This window comes from Lynx canadensis, chromosome F2 (assembly GCF_007474595.2).
Source record: "Lynx canadensis isolate LIC74 chromosome F2, mLynCan4.pri.v2, whole genome shotgun sequence".
Taxonomy (NCBI): domain Eukaryota; kingdom Metazoa; phylum Chordata; class Mammalia; order Carnivora; family Felidae; genus Lynx; species Lynx canadensis.
The window spans coordinates 2,675,592-2,698,324 of NC_044320.2; the positions used below are offsets into that span (position 1 = coordinate 2,675,592).

The following is a 22,733-nucleotide window of genomic DNA, read 5'->3' on the forward strand; positions in this document are numbered from 1 at the left end:
GACTTGTTAAAAGTGTAGCAATATTTTCATCCCCTTGCTTCCAGGGGCGGTCCCTTTCCACATTTCCTTTGCTTCAGTCTGTTAATGCTCAGAATAGTGCGTGTGCACGTGCACACACACACACACACACACACACACACGGCTCTCCCTTTACCAATGACACCCTGTTCACAGCAAGCTGATCCAAAGGAGCCAAGTAAAAACGGACATCAGGTCTGACACGTGTCGTGTTTGGTTTCCGGAGTGTCCTCGACTGTGCCTTGTGACACAGAACACTCAAAGCCTGGGTTATGAAAAGATTTAAGTCCCAGTGAAGCCTTTGATCATTTGACGTGTGTCCAAAGCAGGACGCTTGACTGGAAGGGGTGCAGCTGGTAACCTCGCCGTGTGCTGGGCTGTGCGGTCATCGTGCCCGCTGTGAGCGTGTCCCGCCTGGCTGTGGTGTGGGTGCAGCGCAGGTGCGTGGGTCCGCCAGGGATCTGGGTCCATGGACTGGGTGGAGGCCTGGGTCTGCGTTTGTGAGTGAACTCCCTCGGCTGTCCTGATCCAGACCGATTCACACTGTCTCCGTCCACACGGGCTCCCATAGCAAAACCACACCCTGGGGGGCTCCGAAACAGCAGACACTTCTCTCCGTTCTGCAGGCTGGAAGTCCAGCCAGGGTGTCGCCACATTCACCAGCTTTCTGTCTCAGGGGCTTACTTCCTGGGTCATAGCCCCTCTCTTGCTGTGTCCTCACAGGGTGGAAGGAGCCAGAAAGCTGTGGGGTGGCTTTCATAAGGGCACCGATCCCATACGTGAGGGTTCCGTCCTCACGGCCTAATCCCCTCTCAGAGGAGTTTGGGGGGGGGGGGGTCACGCACTCGGAGCAGCCACACACATTTGAGGACACCACAGAGTTACACGCCTAACTGAAATTCATGTTAACTTTGTATTTCTTGAGCCCACATTTCGTAGACAATAGAGGCACTGAGTGATGGGAGGAGACAAGCCTGGGTTTCTGCAGGTGACACTTATAATCCCAAAGGCAGGTAATTTCAGGTGTGAGAAAGTATTCCCAAGGATGGAACATTCAGTGTGACCACCTCTTGGTTCCTTTTTTGTCAGATGTTTTTGGTTGTGTGTGTGTTTTTTTTTCTGTAAGGACACACATTTTTTTCTTATCAGTGAACTGTTTTTTACAATAGTTTTAGGTTCATAGCAAAACTGAGCATACAGTACCGAGTTCCCATGTGTCGTCATCCTACACATTCAGCCGCCTCCGTCTCCAGCGTCCCCGACCACAGTGGTTCCTGTGTTACAGCTGACAAACCGGTACTGACCCTTGGTCATCAGGCCAAGTCCGGAGCTTGCCGTGGGGTTCACTCCTGCTGCTGTGCGCTCTGGGTTTGGGCAGCCGGGCGACGTGTCTCTACCATTGTGGTGTCGTGGAGAGTGGTTTCACTGCCCTGAAATTGCCGTCTCCACCCCCGCCCACGCCACCCCACTCCAGCCCCGGGCAACCACCAATGTTTTTACTGTCTCCACGGTTTTGCCTCTTCCACGGTGTCATATAGTCTTTGGGGACTGGTTTCTTTCACTTAGCAATGTGCATTTAAGGTTCTTTAGTATCTTTTCGTGGCTTGATAGCTCATTTCTTTTTAGTGCTGAATAACAACATCCCCTTGTCTGGCTGGACCACAGATTATTTAAACACTCACCTGCTGAAGGACACCGTGGCTGCTTCCTGGTTTTGGCAATTGTGGATAACACTGTAAACATCCACGTGCCGGTTCTTGCGTGGACAGAAGTTTTCAGCTCCTGTGGGTAAATGCCAGCGAGCGTGATTGCTGGATCAGCTGGGAAGAGCTCGTTCGGTTTGTGAGAAACCCCCGAACTGTTTCCCAAGGTGACCGCGCCGTTCGGCGTCCCCAGGAGCCGTGAGTGCGCGTCCCTGTTCCTGAGCGCGCGCCCCTGTTGCTCGGCGTCCCCGACAGGTGCTGTCCGTGCGCATGCTCCGGCCACGCCCAGAGGTGTGTGCTGGGATCTCGTATTTTACAGTTTTCTGACGCTGCGTGACGTGGAGCTTCTTTCCGTGTGGTTACTTGCCATCCATGCGTCTTTAGTGAGCTGTCTCTGGGTGTTTTGCCCTTTCTTAAATCAAATTGTTCGTTTTCTTGTTGAGTTTGTTGTGTATTTTGGAGATGTGTCTTTTGCAAATATTTTCTCTCAATCTGTGGCTTGTCTTGTTACAACATTGATTTTATGTTGGAAATCAATGGGATTTCTTAAATGCTTTTCAGGAAATAACCTTATAAACAGATTTGCCAGAATGCTTCTTTCTTATCAAGGATACTTTAGACTTGCTTGATTAAATTTTATGTCTTTTTATACTCTTGGTCTAAAATCTGATCATCGAGAGAGAGAGAGAGAAAGCGCGAGAGGGCGAGAGCCAGCACACACACTCGAGCAGGGGAGGGGGAAGAGTGAGGGGAGAGAATCTTAAGCAGGCTCCACGCAGGGCTCGATCCCATGACTGTGTGATCGTGACCTGAACCAAAATTAAGAGTCTGACGCTTTTAACGACCGAGCCACCCAGGCACCCCGAAGTAGACCTTATCATCTACTGCTGTCTGCTTGGTTTCCCTGGCTCTTACGTTGTCTGTAGGTTGGTATTCTTTGCCATGGTCATCTGGTGAGAGAGGGAGGCAGGCTGATGGTAACGGAGAGGACCGTAGTAGTAAATATTTTACAGGGTCATTGGAGGTTAACAGTTGATGACGTTTTAGAAAAATGTTAGCAGTTCAGTGGATTTTCTGAGGGTAGGGATGCCTGTTTTTAACTGGTGGGTGTACAAAACAGACAGCTGTGGCCGCAAACGGGCCGCCGTAACGCATTCGCTGCCCACCTCCAGGGCCCGGAGTGCTGCCGGCGCGCATGCGTGCCCGTGCGCGTGCGGGGGCGGCGTGGAAGGGGCGGGACGTGTTTGAGGTGCGTTGCAAGCGTGCTCCGATTCCCGCGAGCGTTATCCAGGAGCTGTGGCTCCGCGGCTTTTGTAGTCGCACGGCTTTCGAATGTGCGTGGAATCTCCAAGTTGAACCCAAGCTCCTGGTGCCTGTCAGAAATCACGCTGCAGCTAACTTTTGATGGCATTCAGTTAACAGCGGCTTTCCACATCGCGAATGGTAGGAAGTCACGTGTTCTGGCATCGGTTACTCTTAAATTAGAAACAGGACAATAGAGGAAGTTGTTGATTGGAACAATTGTAGTTTCACTAAGTGCATCTGCAGATCATAACCAAACTGTTGTCCCCGAGCGCGCTGACGGTCCCTGGGCTCCAGAGTTTCTCTGCTCGGGGAAGCCCGTCTGAGAGGTGTTGCTGCTCTTCTGAATAGAAGACTCTGGAGTCGGAGGTCACAACCTGTCCACGTTCTTCGGCTCCGCGGCAGGGTCTTAGGCATGTGCGGTTTCCCGTGCTCTGGGGTCTTAAGCTGCTTCAGTGCAGTGGCAGGGTTTCGCCTGGGCATGTTACATTAGGTACTTCAGAAGGGAACATAACATGCTAATGGTTTTAGTCATTTTGGTTAATGCCCCAGCATTTATGTAAAACAGCGTCCTTAGAGAAAACAGTTTGCGAGCTAGAAGAGTACTTCCCGTGCCTCACTTTGTGGGCAGTTAACCTGGCTTTCGGTACCCGATCGCCCCCCTCGGTGCCATGACTCCCCCGGCACCCAGGCCCCGGGTCAGGGCAGGGCAGCCACATGGCCCAGCCCTGCGGTGCTCCAGCTCCTTCCTTTCCTTCTCAAGGGTTCTTTCCATTCCTTTTCCCGTGGAGCCTCCACGGAAAGGGCCCTAGACAGTGAGGGGAGACCGTTTCAGACTCTTCTGCAGACTTTTTATGCCCAGGAAAGGTGCAGCCATCTGCCACCTGGCCCCTTGTGCCTCACTCCTGAACAAGTGCTGTGATTTAGTTCAGTTCAGACCGGCAGGGACCCCGAATTCCTGTCTGAGGAGCCGATGATCGGGCTCCACACAGCGCGCACGCGAGCTTTGGAACATCACCCTCTGTTCCACCAAGTTGGGGACTGCACGTAGTGGTTTGGTTAGTTTGGTAATGGTCAGTACGTTTGTCAACCTGGTGATGGCCTTTTTGTCCATTCTCACTCAGACACTAAAGAATTAGATTATCAAATTAAAATGTAAAAGTCAGTAGCCTTAATTACACAGGAAGGGGGACACGGAGGCGTTGCAGAGTATTGGAAATGTCCTGTGTCTTGACGTAAATTTGTCAAAATGTAATGAACATGGTACATCTTCCTGCCTGTAAGTTGTACCTGAGCAAATGAATAAACATCGCTTACTGGCCGTCTCGTAGGCAAACTAACTGATTGGGAAATATAAGGGAAGAGAAAATCCCATTTACATTGGCCACAAAAAAGATAAAGATTGTTAGGAAGAGGCTTACCTAGAAATGTGGAAAACTCGTGGAAGGAGTATTTCGAAATTCTTGCAAGAGGTACTGAGGTGGTCTCAGACAAATAGAGCGAGAGCCCTCCTTCTCCGGCACGGCAATGTAGCAACCTACAATGGCCGTTCTCTCGGGGCTGATCTATGAGATTAATGGAATCACATGAGAGTACCAACAAAAAATACTGTTTTTCCTGAGCTAGTCAAGCTTTTAAAGTTCGTGTACTTAAAACAAACATGGCAGAATAAATAGGAACATGTGGGGAGATAGCAGTGTTATTGGACATGGGCAGACAGGCATGCTAGTTGAACAGAATAGAAAACAGGGAAACAGACCCAAGAACCGATGGAAATTTGATGTATGATAAAGAGGAATCTCAACGTTGGGGGTGGCCTTCCAAATACATCCCGTTGCGATGATCAGATGATCGTTGGGAAAAGATAACGGTAGATCCTTACCTCACACCATACACAGGAATATGAATCCGAGATCTAAAACGTTCCCACTAGATTTTCACTGGGAACTGATGGCCAAGTTGAGCATCCTACAGCCTGTATGCGTAGCCTCAGAGTCTTTACGGAATGTGCTAGGTGTTCTCAAACCTATCCGATTAGGCCACTACATCTCCCATGTACTATGGACCCTTCAGCTGTGGCTCTTTAACAGAAATAACTTGCATTGGCTCTTCTGTCTTTAACTGGCTCTCCCCTCACAGGCTGGGTTGCCACGGTCTCTGATTTAGTTCTTCACGTAGCTAATGCTCGTATTGCTAAGTGCATGATGCTGAAATTTTATTTTTAAATTATTTTGTGTCATCCCCTAAAATGCTTATAAAATCCCCAGGGCTTGCAGGAGTGTTTGGCAACAGTGGCTTCGCCAAGTGCTGTCTTGCTGATTAGCAGTTGGGCATTATCTTCAAGGTGTCAGACTGTAAGCCAGGTTAGTCAAACCTTGGAGGAACCCGAGCGTCCACTGACGTGAGTGGATTTTGTTAGTTCAGCCTCATTTAAACTTACTGGTTGGAAAGCAGCTTTGACTCTGGGAATTTGTGCTAACTTGTGAAGGCATTCCCACCTCGGCTTGAGGATGCTAACGTGGTGAGTCCATAGAGCCGTGAGACGCGGTTGGAGTTTTGTATTTACTAACTGCTGCTTAAAGTCAAACTAACCGAAGATGCTAACGATATTTGTCATTTTCATCAATATAGATGACAGTGAAGTTGCCTGTGTAAAATCTATTCTTGCCACTTGCCACTGCGTTTGCACGGCTTGAGGAAGGGAAGCCAGCTGTGTTAATGCCTAGACTCCTTGAATGACAGGTAAACCCCACACCACGCTCATGCCATTTCACGCGGGCTTCCCTGAGGCCTGACCCTGGTAGCCGGCCGCCCCGACCAACTGGGCGCGATGCTCTCCGAGAGCTGGTGCGGGTGGGGGTGGCTTTCCAGTGTATACGGCCCCTAGTGCGTACTGGTCAGCTGGTGGGCTGGCGCTCATTCATTTGTTCATTTATTCATTCGGTCTCTCTGTAACCTCACCGGGCTCCTGCCGTGTGGCCAGGCACAGCGGGGGGTGTGGGGACATGGGTGGTGGCATCTTCTGTGGGAGTTTCTCTGTTTCCCCGGGGCGAGGGTGGCTGTGAGAGCTCCTCTCACGAGGGGGTGGGGCCAGTCTTCCGGGGAGGGCCGAGCCGGAGAAGGGTCCCCAGAGATGCTCTCTGAGCATATGGTGGGGGGGTGGGGGGGGGGGCGGGGCCCGCCGAGGCCAGATGGGGCTTTCTTTAGAGCTCCCCAGAGAATCGTGTACTCTCGAGGGGAAATAGCTGGAACCCTTCTCCCTGTCCCAGACCGGATCCCAGAGGCCACCTCCTGCTATGGGAGAGTGTGGCTGGAGCCCGCCTGTGCTGGAGTCCCGTCTGCTTTGAGCAGCAACTGATTGGGTCCATAAAGGGGCAGGATGTGGACCTTGCCACATCTGGTCCTGTTGATTGATTCAAAATGTAATAACATAAAGTGTCACGTTTCAGCATTTCTGGAGACTTCTCCCTGTTTAATCATAACCTTAGAACAGTGTTTCTCAGCTTTGACAGAGTTGACGTTTTGGGCTGGATCCTTGTCTGCTGTGGGGCCGTGCTGAGCAGTGTCTCTGGCCCCTGCTCAAGTTGTGATAACCAGCAGTCTGTCCAGACACTGCCTGGTGTCCTCAGCGGCACACGGCTGCCCCCGGTTGAGAACCACTGCCTTAAAACAGCTCAAGTCTGTTCCATATGGAGCGTGGCTTCTAGCTGTTGCGGAGACGGCCCCAGCAGAAACTGCCTTATCTCAGACTGGGTGTCGGGACGGCCCCAGCCGTGGGTAGAGGGCACTGGGACGGAGCTAAAGGGTCTCGTGTTTGTAATGAAATCACTAGGATTCATAGAAAACCGATGACTCATTTCTGCCCCAAAAACCCCGGACAGTTTGGGCTTTTACAAAAGCCCAGAGTATGTCTGGACATACTTTGTTCGCATAAAAATCATCTGTCTTATTTGGTGGATGGAATAAGGCATTTAAAATCATTGACCCTATTTTGGCGTAAGAATCACAGGTTGACAAAAGGGTTTCTTTCCTTTCGTTTTCTTAGGCTGGGAATCGCTCCACAGGTGGGGATAGAGAGTAAGAACAGCAGGTGTTGGTAATTGGGTGTTTTTGTGTTTTTTTTTTTAACGTTTATTTATTGTTGAGGGGGGTGGGGAGAGAGAGAGACAGACAGACAGACTGTGAGTGGGGAAGGGGCCGAGAGAGGGGGAGACACAGAATCTGAAGCAGGCTCCAGGCTCCGAACTGTCGGCACAGAGCCCGACACGGGGCTTGAACTCATGAACTGCAAGATCATGACCTGAGCCGAAGTCAGATGCTTGACTGAGCCACCCAGACACCCCTTGGTTTGGTAATTGTTAATGTTGGGTGATTTTTTGTTTTCAATATCATTTTGTTTACTTTTTGTGTTAGAAGTGCTTTCATAGGGGCGGCTGGGTGGCTCAGTTGGTTAAGCAGCTGACTCTTGATTTCGGCTCAGGTCAGGATCTGAAGGTTTGTGAGTTCGAGCCCCAGGTTGGTCTCTGTGCTCACAGCGAAGAACCTACTTTGAATCCTCTGTCTCTCTCTCTCTCTCTCCCTCCCTCTCCCATGTGCACTCTTTCTCTCAAAAATAAATAAGTGTTATAAAAATTGAAAAGAAGTGGTTTCATAGTATGTTTTCTAAAAAGGTAGAGGTTAGAAACCGTGGGCTTTTTTTTTTTTTTTTTAATTTAGAAACCGTGGTTTTAATGCAGATATTATATGGTAGGGGACACTTAGAAAATTTGTGAGGAGTCTCGAGCTCGGGGATCCTCAGTGTGAAGCATAGTGGCATTCAGGGGCCGTGAGGGGCACACGTGCAGTCAGGACACATGGACACGCAATGGACGTGCGATCCGCAAGGATGTTGCTGCACGAAGGGGGCCGGGAGGCAGCCCCACAGTGGTGAAGTGGCGGGGAAGAACTTGACCTTGAGGGAGGGCAGCCCGGCCTTGCCCAAGGTTGGGGACCTGCCATTGCCCTGGGGCTCTCTGAGGGGGCACTAAGTGAAAGTGGCCCTTAGTTTCTCATTCCTTCTCGGGGGAAGGGAGAAGGCACTAATTAAGATCATCTTTGGCTATGTGAATAGTAACTAGAAACATTTTTATTTACACTTTTTGTTGAAAATCTCTGGTAGGATATCAACTCACAGACCTACCTTAATATAAAAAAGACGTGAACACCATTTGTGTGATTTTGGGGTCCCCTCTCTTTTAAAACTTTTTTAGAGAGTGAGCACACACGAGTGTGTAAGCAGGGGGAGGAGCAGGGGTGAGTGGGGGAGGGAGGGAGGGAGGGAGGGAGGGAGGGAGAGAGAGAGAGAGAGAGAGAGAGAATGAATATCTCAAACAGGCACCACGCCCAGTGGGGAGTCTGACATGGGGCTTGATCCCACAGCCCCAGTATCATGACCTGAGCTGAAATCAAGAGTCGAACGCTCAAGCAACTGAGCCACCCAGGCGCCCCCACAGGGTCCCCTTTTTTAATTCATTGCAGATTGAACAGAACCCCAGTTCCTGGAGGCCAGACTCCAGCAGAGTGCATGGGCAGAACTGCATCCTTAGTCTTGCCTTGCGTTTTCCTAAAACCTTTCTAAGGGGAAATTTCGAGCTAAATGCGAGGCAGTCAATGCTTTATTGTGGTCTGCTCCTCTGGGGAGAGAATGCATCACAAAGCTGGGTTGTAGGGACCAGGGCAGGGTAAGTGCAGGATGGGGTCGGGAGTCCCACACCCCTAGGAAGGTGTGTGGGTCGGGAGTCTGTGAGCCCCCACGTGTGATATTCAGACTTCGGGATGCATGTACTTTTTTCCTGGAGAGGGGCTGTAACTTTCATTTGATCATCAGAAAGTTTCATGACCCGAAAAGGTTAAAGACCACCGCTGTAGATGGCCCACACAGCAAGAACTCAGCTGCCTTTGGGTGGACTTTGAATGTCCCCGCTTTAGGTGGCAAAACCCCCCGTTCTTGCCGTACCTACCCTCCCGCTTTCCACCTCCTGGCCGACATCTCCGCTCCTTTTCCAGCCTCCCTGCCTCCCCCGCCCCTCCACCCCCACTGCCGGCCAGTCTGCTGATGGTTATTGCTGGCCCGGGAGCGGAAGTTGAGCTGCCTTCCTCTGTCTGCTCGTTTTTTTCTGCCCTGGCTTCCCTCTGTTGTCCTGTCTTCATCCTGCCCCAGGATTAGATCCATAGAAGATGTTTCTCTGGGAGCTGGGGTCTGTTTTCTCTGCAGCTGACCCAGAGTAAGCACCAGAGACCTGCGGCGGTCTGAGGTCGGGGTCTCCCAGGTGGCCGAGGACCAGTCCGTGGAGCGCCTGGCCAGCCAGGGGTGGGAGGCCACGTGGCGGCCGCCCCCGACTGACTCTCTGGTGGGGTTGTTTTCCTCTTTTGCAGATCAACCAGTCACTCGATGGGGAGCAACGGCGGACCACCTTTTTGTGTCACCTTCCCACTTCTCTGTAGCAAGAAAAATCACTTCAGCACCTCTTCAATAATAATGATGAAACTGGTATTAACTGAATGGCAATTATGGATTTTTAACTCTAATTCACAGTAAACCAGCAAGCCATATGTTTAAAATCCAACCAAAAATCATTCTGTTCTGCTGCGTGTCTCACCCGATTGTGAGAAGTGGAGAGATCTCTGTTTGTACAAAGAGGGATATAAGCATCACTTGCCGGAGGAACACAACTGAAGCAGAAGGAGAAGGTGTCCTAATTTATCCTTAAAGATATATGATAGCATTATTTATATAGATAGAGGAAATATATATATATTAACAAATATATATATATACACACATATATATATATATATATTTTTGGTGGTAATGAAAATGGCTCCGCAAAATGCCGACTCAGAATCTATGCAAGTTCAAGACTTACCTGTGCCCCTGCCAGACCTGCAGAAGCCCGGAGGTGCGGACACCCACTACGAGACCATCAGCGAGGGGTCCATAGACCGGATCCCTGTGCGCCTGTGGGTGATGCATGGGGCCGTGATGTTCGGCAGGGAGTTCTGTTACGCCATGGAGACGGCACTGGTCACTCCCATCCTGTTGCAGATTGGTAAGTGCCGTCCGTGCCTCGCCTGGTCCTTCGCGCTGAGTGTCAGCGGTTCGAACGCAGGAGCGGATGTCGGCACCCGGAGCTCGCCCCGCGGGCTGGAAAGTGTCGAGAGCCCCGGGAAGCGGCCTCCCGCGCTACGCTTTCCTCAACCCACTCTGGCCGTTGTTTTCCTCCCGGTTTAAACTGCGGCTGGGAGGGGGGTGGTCCTTGGATGCTGAAGTGGACGTACCTGTCGGCAAAGAGGTGGTTGGGCGCTCGAGGGCGTGCAGTCAGCTTCGATGCGTGGTAATCTGAGCGAGCCCGTCTCCCTGACGTACCTCCTGCCGCGCCCCCCGCCTCCCGGACACAGTCGCCAGCCGTGTGTGTCCTCCGGGGCGAGCGGGGAGCATCTGCCTCTCGCTTGGCTTCCTTCCCGAGAAAGGGGCTCTTGTTGCAGGCCGACAAGGCAAGTGCTTGGAACGAGAGTAACGTGAGAATAACCCCAAATAACATGGTTTTCCGTTGCCATCTTGTTGTGGACTACTTAACTCTGAGTTTCGTGTGGACTTCAGTGGTTGAGTGATGGGCATTTCCAGAAATCCTGGAGTTCGCAGAGTTCCACTCCGCTGCGAGGCCTAGTATGAGGAAACAGCCCTGGTGTTCCTTGCAGATTACCGCTGGGGTGCCTTAGGCCCTTAGAGTTTTGTCCGTGTTTGGTTTTCCCTGCTGTCTAAGGAAGAGTTCCGGGTGAGGGGTCACGCTGTTTAAAACCCTTGGTTCCTTCCGGGATTCCACGTACGCATAGTGTCTGCTCATTTTGGTTGTTGTAGGAACATTTCTCTCTCCAAACATAATGTTTCTTGTTGGGTGAGCGCTGACCAGGCCCCGCTCCGCGGATCACTTATTCAGGGGCCTGAGTCCAAAGGTGATGGCGCTTCCTCCCGTTCTGATGGCACCATCGGGAGGGAACAGACCTCCTCCCCCGTCACAGCGGCGACACTGCCACCGGTGGTGGTTCCCGTCCGCGCCCCTGCGTCCTGGCACGCGCCTCGCATGTTAACTTATTCTCTCAGTAATGAGGTTACCATCCATCAACACCTTTTTCTCTCTGTAACCCCGGGCTTTCTCCTTCGTCTTTAACAATGTCCTGATAAGGCTTCAGACAAGGCTGAGAGCTTTCCGAGCGTGTGGGGGACGATAGAGCGTGAGTGGACAGTAGAGCGTTCGTCACTCTTGATCTCCTGTCCCTGCATTTGTGCTCTTCATGCTCCTTGGGGGCCCACCGCACGCTGGGACCCCGAGGGTGGGCGGGACGCTGAGGGTGCACGGGACACCGCGTCTGTTCTCGTGCTGCCCACCTCTGGTGGTGGTGGTGGTGGTGGAGGTGGGGAAGTGGCCAGAAAGTTGACAGGGCTGTGAGCAGGAGGGAGCAGGGTGACTGCGGACCCTCACGGGGGGTGCCCAGCTCGCAGGGGCTGGCACGGAAGGCCCGTCAGTGCCGGGGTGGGGGGGATCTGGGTGGACCGTGTGGACAGCAAGCAGAGGGCACTTGGAAGGGAGGGGTCTTGGCAGGTTTAAGATACCGGAAGACTGGCTTTGTGGCCAGATCTCGGGGGAGTCCAGTGGCCATTAATTTTACCAGACATTTATTTTGTCCCTTCAGTATGCGAGGACTCGGGTTTGGCCCACAGTTGAGGTCATCTCTAGGTGGGTTGGTTGCCAGCAGAAATCGAGTGTCCTCACACTCCGTTTCCAGACGGCCTCTAGACCATCGGAAGCTCTGGGTACTGAGAACTAAGTTGTTCTGTGAGTACAGATTTGGGGGTTGTTATTCCCAGTTTCTTCGTGGTAGGTTATGTGTCCTACGGCTTAGAACCCCGGCACTGACTTCTCCGTGGAATGTTCACTTGACAGGCTGTGGCTCTCCCATTTCTGTACAACTTAGCACATTTCATCGTTTGGGTTTGAGTGTTTAATGTGCTGTGGGAGACCTGCATCAGTTTTGGATAGTCTGGGGTAATAAACACACTTCTTGCTGTTGACATCATACGTCTTCTGTGCATTAACGGCAGCTTTTGAAAGTGGTAGGTGTGTCTGCTGAGTGCAAACCTCTGGAGATGATGACTGTCCAGGGTAGGGGAGAGTGAGAGGGGCCTGTGCTGACCCCCAGCACGCCCCGGGACTCGTTCGGGAGGAGAGCGTGGCTGGGGGATGCAGGGGATCTTCACAGGCGGAAGGAATGGTTCTTCGTGAGTTGTTCTTAGCTGGGCTTACACGGAGTCCAGAAACGAGGCCCCACTGACTTCTCAGGGTTGGGCTTTCCACTGAGGGGCAACATAGTGATCACAGTTTTCTCTGATTCGAGTCTCAGTTTCTTAAAAAGTTGTCCGCCATGCGCAGAGGTACGGTGTTTATTATTGGATTTTATGTAATGACAGCTATCGAAGCCGATATCAAAACAGTCGCGTTCTTCCACTCTAAGTGGATGATTTAACCCACCTGATCCACGTTTGCGGTTGTGGAACTACCTGTGAAGACCAGGTGTGTTTTCATCACCCCGAAGGGCCTCCCCGGCGGCCCTTACATCCACCCACTCCCAGCACTCCCAGCCACCACCAGTCTGCCGCTGGCACAGGTTAGCTCTCTTTGGAGTCCCGTCTACATGGGATCAGGGTATGTAGCCTGGTGCCTGTCGGGTAGCATAATGCTCCTGTGATTGATTCGTGAGGCTTCCTGCAGGAATGCGGGCTCCGTCCCCGGGGTGGACACACCCGCTTTTGTCTATCCACTCATCGCCGATGCACATTTTTGGGTTGTTTCCATTTGGAGACGGTCGTAACTAAAGCTGCTCTGAGCATTCGCCTGCAGGTCTTTGTGTGGACGCGCGGTTCATTTCTCCTGAGCAGGCCTGGGCACGGGGCCCTCGGGTCATGTGGCCGGGCAGGTTTGCTTTTATAGGAAAAGACCATTCCCCACCTGTTTCTTCACCTCCCTGACAGCATTTGCATTTCCCAAATGAATACTGATGTTAAGTGTCTTATTGGGCATTCATGAAATCATTTTTTTAAAATGGTTTTAAACTAGTTTTTGAGAGAGAGACAGAACACAAGTGGGGGAGGGCAGAGAGAGAGGGAGACACAGAATCCGAAGCAGGCTCCAGGCTCCGAGCTGTCAGCACAGGGCCCGACTCGGGGCTCGAACTCACGGACCGCGGGGGATCAGGACCCTGGCCGGAGTCAGATGCCCAACTGGCTGAGCCACCCAGGTGCCCCTACTGAGTATTCATTTATCCTCTTAGGTGAATGGTGTGTTCAGACTCTTTCTGATATAGTTGTGATATAGACTCTTTCTGATTTAGTTGGGGTTTTTGTCTCATTGTGTTACAAGAGTTCTTTATGCATTATTGATAAAAATCCTTTGTCAGGCAGGTGTTTGCAAATGTTTTCCCCCAGTCTGTGGTTTCCCTTTCATCGTCCTAATGGTATCTTAAAAGCAAAAGTTTTTAATTTAGATGAAGTTTGGTATATCAATTATTTGTATTTTATTTTTTTTTTGTTTTAACTAAGAAATCTGTGCCTGACCCAAGGGCATATTGATTTTCTCTTACGTTTTCTTCTGGATGTTTTGCTTTATAGTTTCGGCTCTCACAGTTAGGTCACTCGGCCGTTTTGAGTTAATTTTTGTGTATGGTAGGAGTTGACGGGCCCCCCTTCACTTTGGTAAATGGAAATCCAGCTCTTCCAGCACCATTTGTGAAAAAGACTGTCCTTTCCCGTTGAATTCCATGGCACCTTCGTTGACAACTAACTGCTTACATATGTGTGAGTCTATTTCTAGACTCTTCATCCTGGGCCAATGGTCTGTTTGTCTTTCCTCAATACCATAGTGCCTTAATTACCGTGGCTTTATAGTACATCTTGAAATTGGGTGATATAGATTCTCTGACTTTATTTACCCTTTATTCTTATTTATTTATTTAAAATGCTTATTATATTTGAGAAAGAGAGAGCGTGCAACTGGGGGAAGGGCAGAGAGAGGAGGAGACAGGTTCCCAAGCAGGCTCTGTGCTGACAGCTGAGAGCCCACAGTGCCGGGCTGAGACTCAAGAACCGTGAGATCATGATGTGAGCTAAAGTTGGATGCTTACTGGACTGAGCCACCCAGGTGCTCCGAGAGAGAGAATCTTAACCAGGCTCCACATTCAGCGCAGAGCCCAGTTCAGGGCTTGATCCCATGACCTGGGGATCCTGACCTGCGCTGAAATCAAGAGTCCGTGCCCAACCAACTGAGCCACCCAGGCACCCCTTAATTTTCATTTGTAATTGTAAATCACTACATACAGAAATATAAAAACTTTTTTTTTTAAAGTATGTTCCATGCCCAATGTGGGGCTTGAACTCACAACCCTGAGATCAAGAGTTTGATGCTGTACCAATTGGGCCACCCAGCTACCCCCTCCCCCCCCAAATTTTTATATTGGGTTTGTATCCTTAGTAAACTCACTTATTAGTTGGAGTAGCTTTTAATGTCTGCAAGGTCTGTAGTGATGTTCCTTTTTGCTTGATAATGATAATTTGTATCTTCTCTTTATTTGGTCACGTTGGCTACGGATGGGTCAATGTTATCTTTTCAGAAACTCAGCTTTTTATTTCATTGATTTCTCTATTGTTTGTCCATTTCCTATTTTATTAATTTATGTTCTTCATTTTTTCTTCTGCATACTTTGGTTTTAATTTACTCTCTTTCTGGTTTCTTAAGGTCAAGCTTAACACATTGTTTTTTAAATTTCTCCTTCCCAGGGTGCCTGGGTGGCTCAGTCGGTTAAGCGTCCAACTTTGGCTCTGGTCACGAACTCGTGGTTTGTGAGTTTGAGCCCCACATCGGGCTCTGTGCTGACAGCTCAGATCCTGGAGCCTGCTTCGGATTCTGTGTCTCCCTGTCTCTCTGTTCCTCCCCTGCTCGTGCTGTCTGTCTCTCTTAAAAATAAATAAAGAATTTTAAAAAATTAAAAAAAAATAAATTTCTCATTCCCAATAAAATCATTTCTAATAAGTCGCTTGTTAGAAATGATCTTATTTATAATAAATAAATTTGCAGAGAGGGCTCAGGAGGAGTGTAAATGGGATCCCAAAGCCCCGGGGTACCTGCAATGGTCAGTAGACTCTGAGATGGCCCCCAGTGCCCCCCCCCCCAGCCTGGTTTCCTTGGCCTGGTGTAATCTTCTCCTCTTGAGGTTTTTCTTTTAACCAATAGAATATGGCAACAATGAGTGGATGTCCCCTCTGTAACTAGATCACAGAAGAGTGTGGCTTCTGTCTGGTCAGAAGGCTGGTTCCTTTGCCCTTGTGGCTTGTCTACTTTGCTGAATCACTGTTCTCAGGAAGATTTATGTGGCCAGGAACTGAGGGAGTCTCTAGCTAACAGCCAGCGAGGGCTAAAGGCTCTAGGTCCCAGAGCCTGCAAGAAACTGAATCCTTGCATAAGTCAAGCAGGTGAGCATAGCAGCCGATCTCCCCCTCCCACCCCTCCAAGCCCTGAGACAGCTGTGGCCGTGGGAGAGACCCTGAGCCAGACTACCCAGCCGAGCTGTGCCCGGGTTCCTGACCCACAGAAACTGAGATAGCAAATGTTCTCGGCCACTGTATGGCACGTGATTTGTTACGAGGCAATAGCTAACCAGGATGTGGGCTCTGTTAAGGTTTTTGACTACAGTGTTTCACCCCTTTCAGTTTAGAACATTTAGTGTGTGTGTGTGTGTGTGTGTATATATTTTTTTTTAAGATTTTATATTTAATCTTTACACCCAACGTGGGGCTCAAACTCACAACCTTGAGGTCAAGAGTCTCACACTCCACCTGCTGAGCCAGCCAGGCGCCCCTAGAACATTTAGTATTTTCCCCATTACCTCGAAAATACTCTTCATGTGAGACAGTGTGTAAGTGCTTTGGAAGAAATGTGCTTGTAGTGATAAATATCTTGACACAGAAGCTTACGTTCTAATTGGCGTTTTAAAATATCAGATGATGGCAAATCTTTCATAAGGTTGATTTCCCCAACTCTGAGGACTTCCCCTGGAAGATCACTGGAAACTGGAAACTATGAGAAGTAAGTGAGTTCATAAAACTTGGGAAGAAAGTGGTTTTCGTCCAGGAGCAGCTAATTGAGGGTGTGGTCGTTCCTCTTTGGCAGCTTTCTGAGGTTGTTAAGCTGGTGCCGTCTGTGTTGAGTGCGTCATCCTCTGTCCTTAAAATGCCAGAAGCGGTGGCCCAACTGAACACGAAACCCGGCGAGTGGCACAGGTGCAGCAGTGGCCCCCCGCAGAGAAGTGCCCGCTCGCGGCCTGTTGCCGTCCTGCGACTCGGTGGCTGTTGACCCAGCCCGCAGACGGAGCTCTTGTGCCCAGGAAGGGCCTTCCGCCCCTCCTCAACCTTGGGGTTGGTCCCCTGGCCTAAGGCTGGTTCCTGGGCCCCTTTGTCTCCTCTGCCCCTCCTCCCAGCTGGCCGCCCTGGGGCTGCGCTCTTCTCCGTAAAACACCAGCTTGGGTTAGATGAGGGTCCGGGCCTTGGGACCCAGCGTGCTCTGAGCTGTCTGTCTCGGGGTACCTTTGATGCCTGTAGAAGCTGAACTTGGCTGTGGAGAGGCCGGATGCTGTGGAATTCAGAGCCCCCCCCCTCCCCCCCACCCCGGGAAGGCGAGAGCTAAGGGGCTCAGGGAAGCTAGCTCTGGACCTGGGCTGTGGGAGTGTGACTGCTTAGCTGCTCTGTGCAAGGCTGTTTCTGGCTTTTCATTTGCATGATTTGCTCACGGGGCGCAGATTTCCTGACCCTCTGTGGTGGTGGGGTGGGGGGAGCCTTCCAGCCAGCTGCTGGCTGTCGGAGGAGCCTGTGCTGCGGTCTGCGTCTCTGTAGCCTTAAGGACCTCTGCGGGTCCCCGCACCGCCTTCTCTGAAACGGCCCGCGCCTTCTCTGAAACGGCCCGCGGAGCTGGTGTGGATGAAGCGCTTGGACTGGAGTCTGACTGTCTGAGGCACTTAACCTCGTCCGCTCTCCCCGCCCTGAGCCCCTTGGGTGTCCAGCTCCGCCCGCCAGGTGACTCACGCCGGGCCACTCCCGCACGTGTCCTGCTCACTTGCAGGTGGCGGTGTAGATGTGACGAGGCACGGCCAGGCTCATTTATCTGGCCGCTTAGAGCTCACGCCTGCGGGGATGCCCGGCTGTCCGCAGACTCGCCGTGGGCACCCAGGACCCTTCCTCGCGTGTTCCCACAGGTCACCCGCCGTCGTGATCCCCCTCGGGGCAGGTTCACGCTTCCCCACGCCCGGAGCCGCCCACTCTGCGTCTGCCGAAGGGAGGACTTGCCGAGGAGGAAGTTGCCCTGCCCCGCACGCCCGCCCGTCCGAGCCCGAGGCCCGGCCGCCCGGCTGTCTGGCGCGTGGGTGAAGCCTCGGGGCTCTCCGGGGAAGGGACCTCGTGGAGCTAGGTGTTAGCGTCAGCGTGTGCCTGCCCCCGAATGGAGCCTCCCCGTGGCCCTGGGACACCCCGGGCGCACCTGCTTCAGTTGGGGGCCCCCCAGGATGGGGCAGGGACCAAGAGTCTCAGGTAGCCCAGCTGAGCTGCTGGCGGGGAGACGGGCGTCCTTCGGTCTCCCGGAGCGTCTGGCAAATGTTTCCGCATACTTGGCGTGCTGTTCTGTTGTCCTGACGGTGGGAGCCGCGGGCTTGGCCACAGCCCTGCCCGGTTTGTGACCACGGGGCCCTTCCCTTCTGTTTGCTGCGGCTGCTGAGCCGGGTGCCCCACGGAGCTGCTCCGTGTCGTCGTCGGGTGATGCCAGCTTCTCCCTCTGCGTGGGCCTTTCAACCCCTCCTGGCCTTCCTGCCCGGCACCGTGGGTCCGTGGTGTGGGGGACCTCGTGAACCACAGGGCTGGCATCCCCAACACAGAGGGGAGACATGGTGGGGCGCCTGGAGGGCTCAGTCGGTCGAGCGTCTGACTCTCGATTTCGGCTCAGGTCACAGTCTCGTGGTTCCTGGGATCAAGCCTCGTACCGGGCTCTGTGCTGACAGCATGGAGCCTGCTTGGGATTCTCTCTGTCTCGCTCTGTCTCTGTCTCTCTCTCCCTCTGCCCCTCCCCAGCTCCTGTGCGTGCACGCTCTTTCTCAAGATAAACTTAAAAGCAAACCAAAAAAAAGACGACACAGTGCCCTCCACCCACTCCTCCCAGCAGAGAGGACAGATGTGGCAAAGGTGGCTGTGACTTGGTGCTCAGAGGATGTATCCTGTGCGCGGCGTCCCCGGGGGAATGACCGTGCCGATGCCCGTGATGATTCTTACCGTGGTCCCTGACGGCGCGAAGGCAGGAGGGTTTGTCCCTTCCCTGCTGGCTGTCCACCGCATGGAAGTCCGTGCCGGTGGCCACTGAGGACGAGCAGGCCTCTCTCCGGGAGGCGAGGAGAGCACTGCCGCGTGCTCTTGATCTGAGGCCGCAGAGATGGTTCAGAGCGAGCCGTGGAGTTCTTCCCATCTTCGGGGGGCCGTGCCCCGTCAGGGGGACACCGGAGCGCGCCTCCCCAGCCAGCGGTTGCCCCGATTGGCCCAGCAGCTCCACAGTGCCCTGCTTGCGAGGTGTCCGCGTCCTCAGTCCAGGCTCTCCCTGTCTTGGGCACCTGGGCGCGGCGCACCTGTTGCCGGAAGCCAGCCCTTCTGGTGTCTTTTAGGCCTGACGTAATTCTGTGGCATCCCGAAGAGTGGTGGCTTTTCCACAAAAGTACCTTCTGTTTTGTTGAAGTAATAAACTGTCATAGTTGAATGTGTCAGCGGGACCTGAACAGGTCCTCTGAAAGTCAGCCAGATGGGCTTGGCAGATGTTAGGGGCGCAGGGAGACACCTGACAAGGACTCATGTCCTCCCCTGGGAAGGGCTCCCGTCCCCTGGTCTGGGACCCAGGCAGCCCGGGTCTGCAGTGCATCTCCGCGTTTTAAAGTCCAGTAAGCGATGGCCATTGGGACCCATGTTTAAGGTGAAAGCGTCCTTCCTGGGTGTCTGTCGATATAAGCTCGGCCCCACGGGTGGTGCTGCGGCTTCCCAAATTCCCAGGGAAGCCGAGTGGGCGTGGCCACATGGACCAGCGACCCAGTGACCTGTCACCTGGGGCACTTGCCACCACGCCCTGGAGCTCCAGCAGGTGACAAACCAAGTAAACTTTCATTCTTGCGAGAACTTCACGTTCTTTTATGGAACCGGCGTCTGTTCCCGGGTCCCGGTACGGCGGAGGGCGATGGTCTGTCGGTCTGTTCTCGATGCTGGATTCCCCAGCTTCCGCTGCGGCTTTTCCTTCCTGTGCTGAACGTCCCGTGTGGGAAGGCGGTGTCGAAATGTCCCAGCCGGTAGCCAGGCACGTTCGTGGTATAGTGTGGAAGCCAGCTGGGCTGGCCGGTTGCAGTCCCAGGTTGGAGAAATTGGAAGGATTATAACTCCGGTATTTGTTTTGCTCCGTACATTCTGTTTGTCACGTGGGCTGGATCCCGTAGAAGAACGGGGCCTTGCAGGCGTCGTCCCACGCACCCTTCGCAGCCGCACAGCTTTGTTTTCCTCTCACAGTAAACGTGGGTCTTGCGGGTTTTATTTTGGGTGGCGCGTTGTCTCCTGTGATCTCGGCTAAGTGCACGTGTGGTGACGAACGGACTTGGCGGGACTGCTCGGTTTCCATGACGATGGAGCCCATGTGTCCTCGTGTCATTCTGTGAAGGACGGGACCCTCGGCCTGCGCACTTGCTGCGGGGACCTGCTGGGGAGTCAGATGCCAAACTTTTTCCACAAGAGGTGAAGAAGTTTAATAAGTGCCAGTTTAAATCCAAACGCTCTAAACTGTGTGTGTGTGTGTGTGTGTGTGTGGCTGTGGCTCTCCAGGGACGTGCGCTCCTGAACACCAGGTAAATGGAAAGAGCACCACAGCACGCGAAAGTTCCGCCACAGGAAAGCTGCTGTCCCTGCTTACCTGGCTGGGTAAAACGTCAGGCCTCAAACAACTGCTTCCTTCTCTAAAAGGGGGCTCTAGACTAGGAGTGAGTGTCCTTCCCAGGTGCTGGCACGGGTGCTGCCGAACTGGGGAGCTCAGTGGGGAGTAGAGGAGGTGGATGGGGTGCGGGGACAGCGGAGGGATGGTGTGGGGCCGACCCTTCCTTCGCGGCCCTGCGCCCCAGGCGTCTGGCCGGCTGTAGAAGGGCACAGCGTGGGCATGAAAGGGACAGTCAGTTCCCCGTGGAAGATGTCCACCAGCAGCCCCTGAGCACTGTCCATGGAGCCCACCCAGCTCAGCCTGCAGTCCGTGCCCACTGTGGTTCTGAACCCTTGCTCACAGCGGAGGCTGTCTTTTTTCTTAATGTTTATTTTTGAGAGAGACAGCAGATGTGAAGCAGACTCTGTGCTGACAGCAGAGAGCGCAATACGGGGCTTGAACTCACAGACTGTGAGATCATGACCTGAGCCAAAGTCGGACACTCCACCGACCTAGCCACACGGGCACCACCCCTTTTTTTTCTTAGAACAAGTGTGAACAGGGGGCGAAAGGGCAGAGGTAGAGAGAGAATCTCAAGGAGGCTCCATGCTCTGCACAGAGCCCGTCTGGGGTCCATCCCATGACTGTGGGATCACAACCTGAGCCAAAATCAAGAGTGGGATGTTTAACCTACTGAGCCACCCAGGCACCCCCTTTTTTGGGGGGCGGGAGGAGGGTGTCTTTAAATTTAAATTTGATTTCTCTTGAATCAGCTGCATTTCCACCAAGCTCAGATTTCCAGAGTCCCAATTTTTCAGACTGAGATTTCCATCCTCCTGCCCCCAACCTCCAGGTTTATCCCCGGAGGCAGAGCCAGCTTCTTGCGCCTCCTTCCGGAGACTTCCCACAGGCAAGACACGAGACCAGTGGCTCTGTGACTCGCTGTCTCCAGCAGCGGCTCCTGAGGCGCATCGAAAGCGGTTCTTCTGGGATAAGGATCCCAGTTCCAGGTCAAAGCACAAAGCCTGTCTGTGGTGGCTCTGGTGCCTGCCGGGTGGCCCAACCCCGCTCTTCCTGGGATTTTCCCATCGGTCTTGCGGCTTGTCCCTGGTCCCTTCAGAGTCCCTGCCATCCCTTCCTCAGCTGTCCAAGAGCCGGGTTTCTTAGCCACTGTATACCCACCCCACTTACTGAACAGTTCAGCTTTTGGAGGGGGCTTTTGTTTTAATGATGATTTGTTTTTGAGAGAGAAAGAGACAGAGAGTGAGCAGGGGAGGGGCAGAGAGAGAGGGAGACCCAGAATCCGAAGCAGGCTCCAGGCTCCGAGCTGTCAGCACAGAGCCCGACGCGGGGCTCGAACCCACCAACAGTGAGATCATGACCTGAGCTGAAGTCTCTTAACTGACCGAGCCCCCCGGGGGCCCCCGGAGGGGACTTCTAAAGCTGCATTCTCAGGCCCCGGGCTCAGAGATTCAAATACAGGACGTCAGAGCGGCACCTCCAAGGCCGTGTTCCGGTGTTTGTTTTGTTAGTGCTGAGGCGACCTCAGCCCTTCTCGGAAGGAGGGACTGCCCCGTGGTCTTGGGGCGCAGGAGGGGCTGCCCCGGAAGCTGCTGCAGAACGCTCCTCCGCGCCCGGCCCTGTAGGTGCACTGTCTGTGCCGCGTGTGTGCGCATGCGCGGGTCTGTCCGCCTGCTGGGTGGTCAGAATCCAGTAGAAACGTGCGGTGACCCGTAAGCCTGGGGAAGCACCTGTTCCCGAGCCCTGCACAGCCCTGGCTGAAGACCAGGTGGCCGTGCCCCTCCTGGGCCTGTTCCCATCCGGCACCCTTCCCTGGGAAGGCGATGTCTCCCCACCTCGTCGTTTGCCTCTTGCTTTAGGGTGTCTCCTCCAGGGAAGAGGGAAGTCATATAAAAGTTGCGGCCTCTCAGTTTGACTAATGAGTCAGAACTGGGTTGTCATTACAAGATCCTAATTCGTGGGGAAAGTGAGATTTCGTCTTCTCTAACTTGGTCCAGGATGCAGGGTAAAGCTTGATGTGCAGCCTTTGCATGTCTGCTAATAAAAAACCCCAGGCTTCCCCCCTTTGCATTGTAGCTTAATGTGAGCCAGGATTCCCAGGCTATGATTTGTTGTTATTCGAAGCCCACCTTTTCTTCCTGTGGGAAAAGACTACCCTTTAACAGCCTGCCTTAAGGAAAACATTTGAAGTCTGAGTGCTTTAAGTGCTAGTCATTTTCTTCCACACCCTGGATTGTTCAGGGAGGGGGATGTTGGCAGCGGTGCTGGCCCGGGCGGCAGTCGGAACATGACCCCGTCGGATCTGTGCCCTGCCCTTGCGGGAGCCCCGTACCCTGTCCTGCAGCCGCTGCCAGCCGGTGCCGCTGACTCTCAGTGTGAGTGAGGTTGGAAGTCGGCAGGATGCAGCGCCCGTGAGAACGGAGAGACAGGGTCACGCTGCATCCAAAGTGAAAACGCATCCGGTTACCTTGCGTGCACGCGCGTGTGTGCGTGGATGGACTCCACGTGTACCTCCTGCATCCTCCTTGAGTGAGCTCGTGTGTTGAACAGGTCGTGTTCCTGTGTTTCCTGCAAGATGCATCCAACTTGGAGCTCCCAACAGGTGTGCTTAGACCTGGGCAGCGACTGT

At 53.0% G+C, this 22,733-nt stretch overlaps 1 protein-coding gene across 5 annotated transcripts in view; it reads left to right on the plus strand.

Moving 5' to 3' along the window:
- Window positions 1-22,733, plus strand: part of SLC45A4 (solute carrier family 45 member 4) — a 73,100-nt gene that overhangs the window by 24,954 nt on the left and 25,413 nt on the right. For 2 of the 5 annotated variants that reach the window (XM_030304588.2, XM_030304589.1), the window contains exon 2: window positions 9,438-10,111. In XM_030304588.2, coding sequence (XP_030160448.1) covers window positions 9,874-10,111 — 238 coding nt within the window. In that variant the 5' untranslated portion in view covers window positions 9,438-9,873. Of the gene's footprint in view, window positions 1-3,735; window positions 5,545-5,654; window positions 5,766-9,437; window positions 10,112-22,733 lie in introns of those variants that run through there. The other 3 variants (XR_003966421.1, XM_030304587.1, XM_030304590.1) reach the window with 3 other exon arrangements.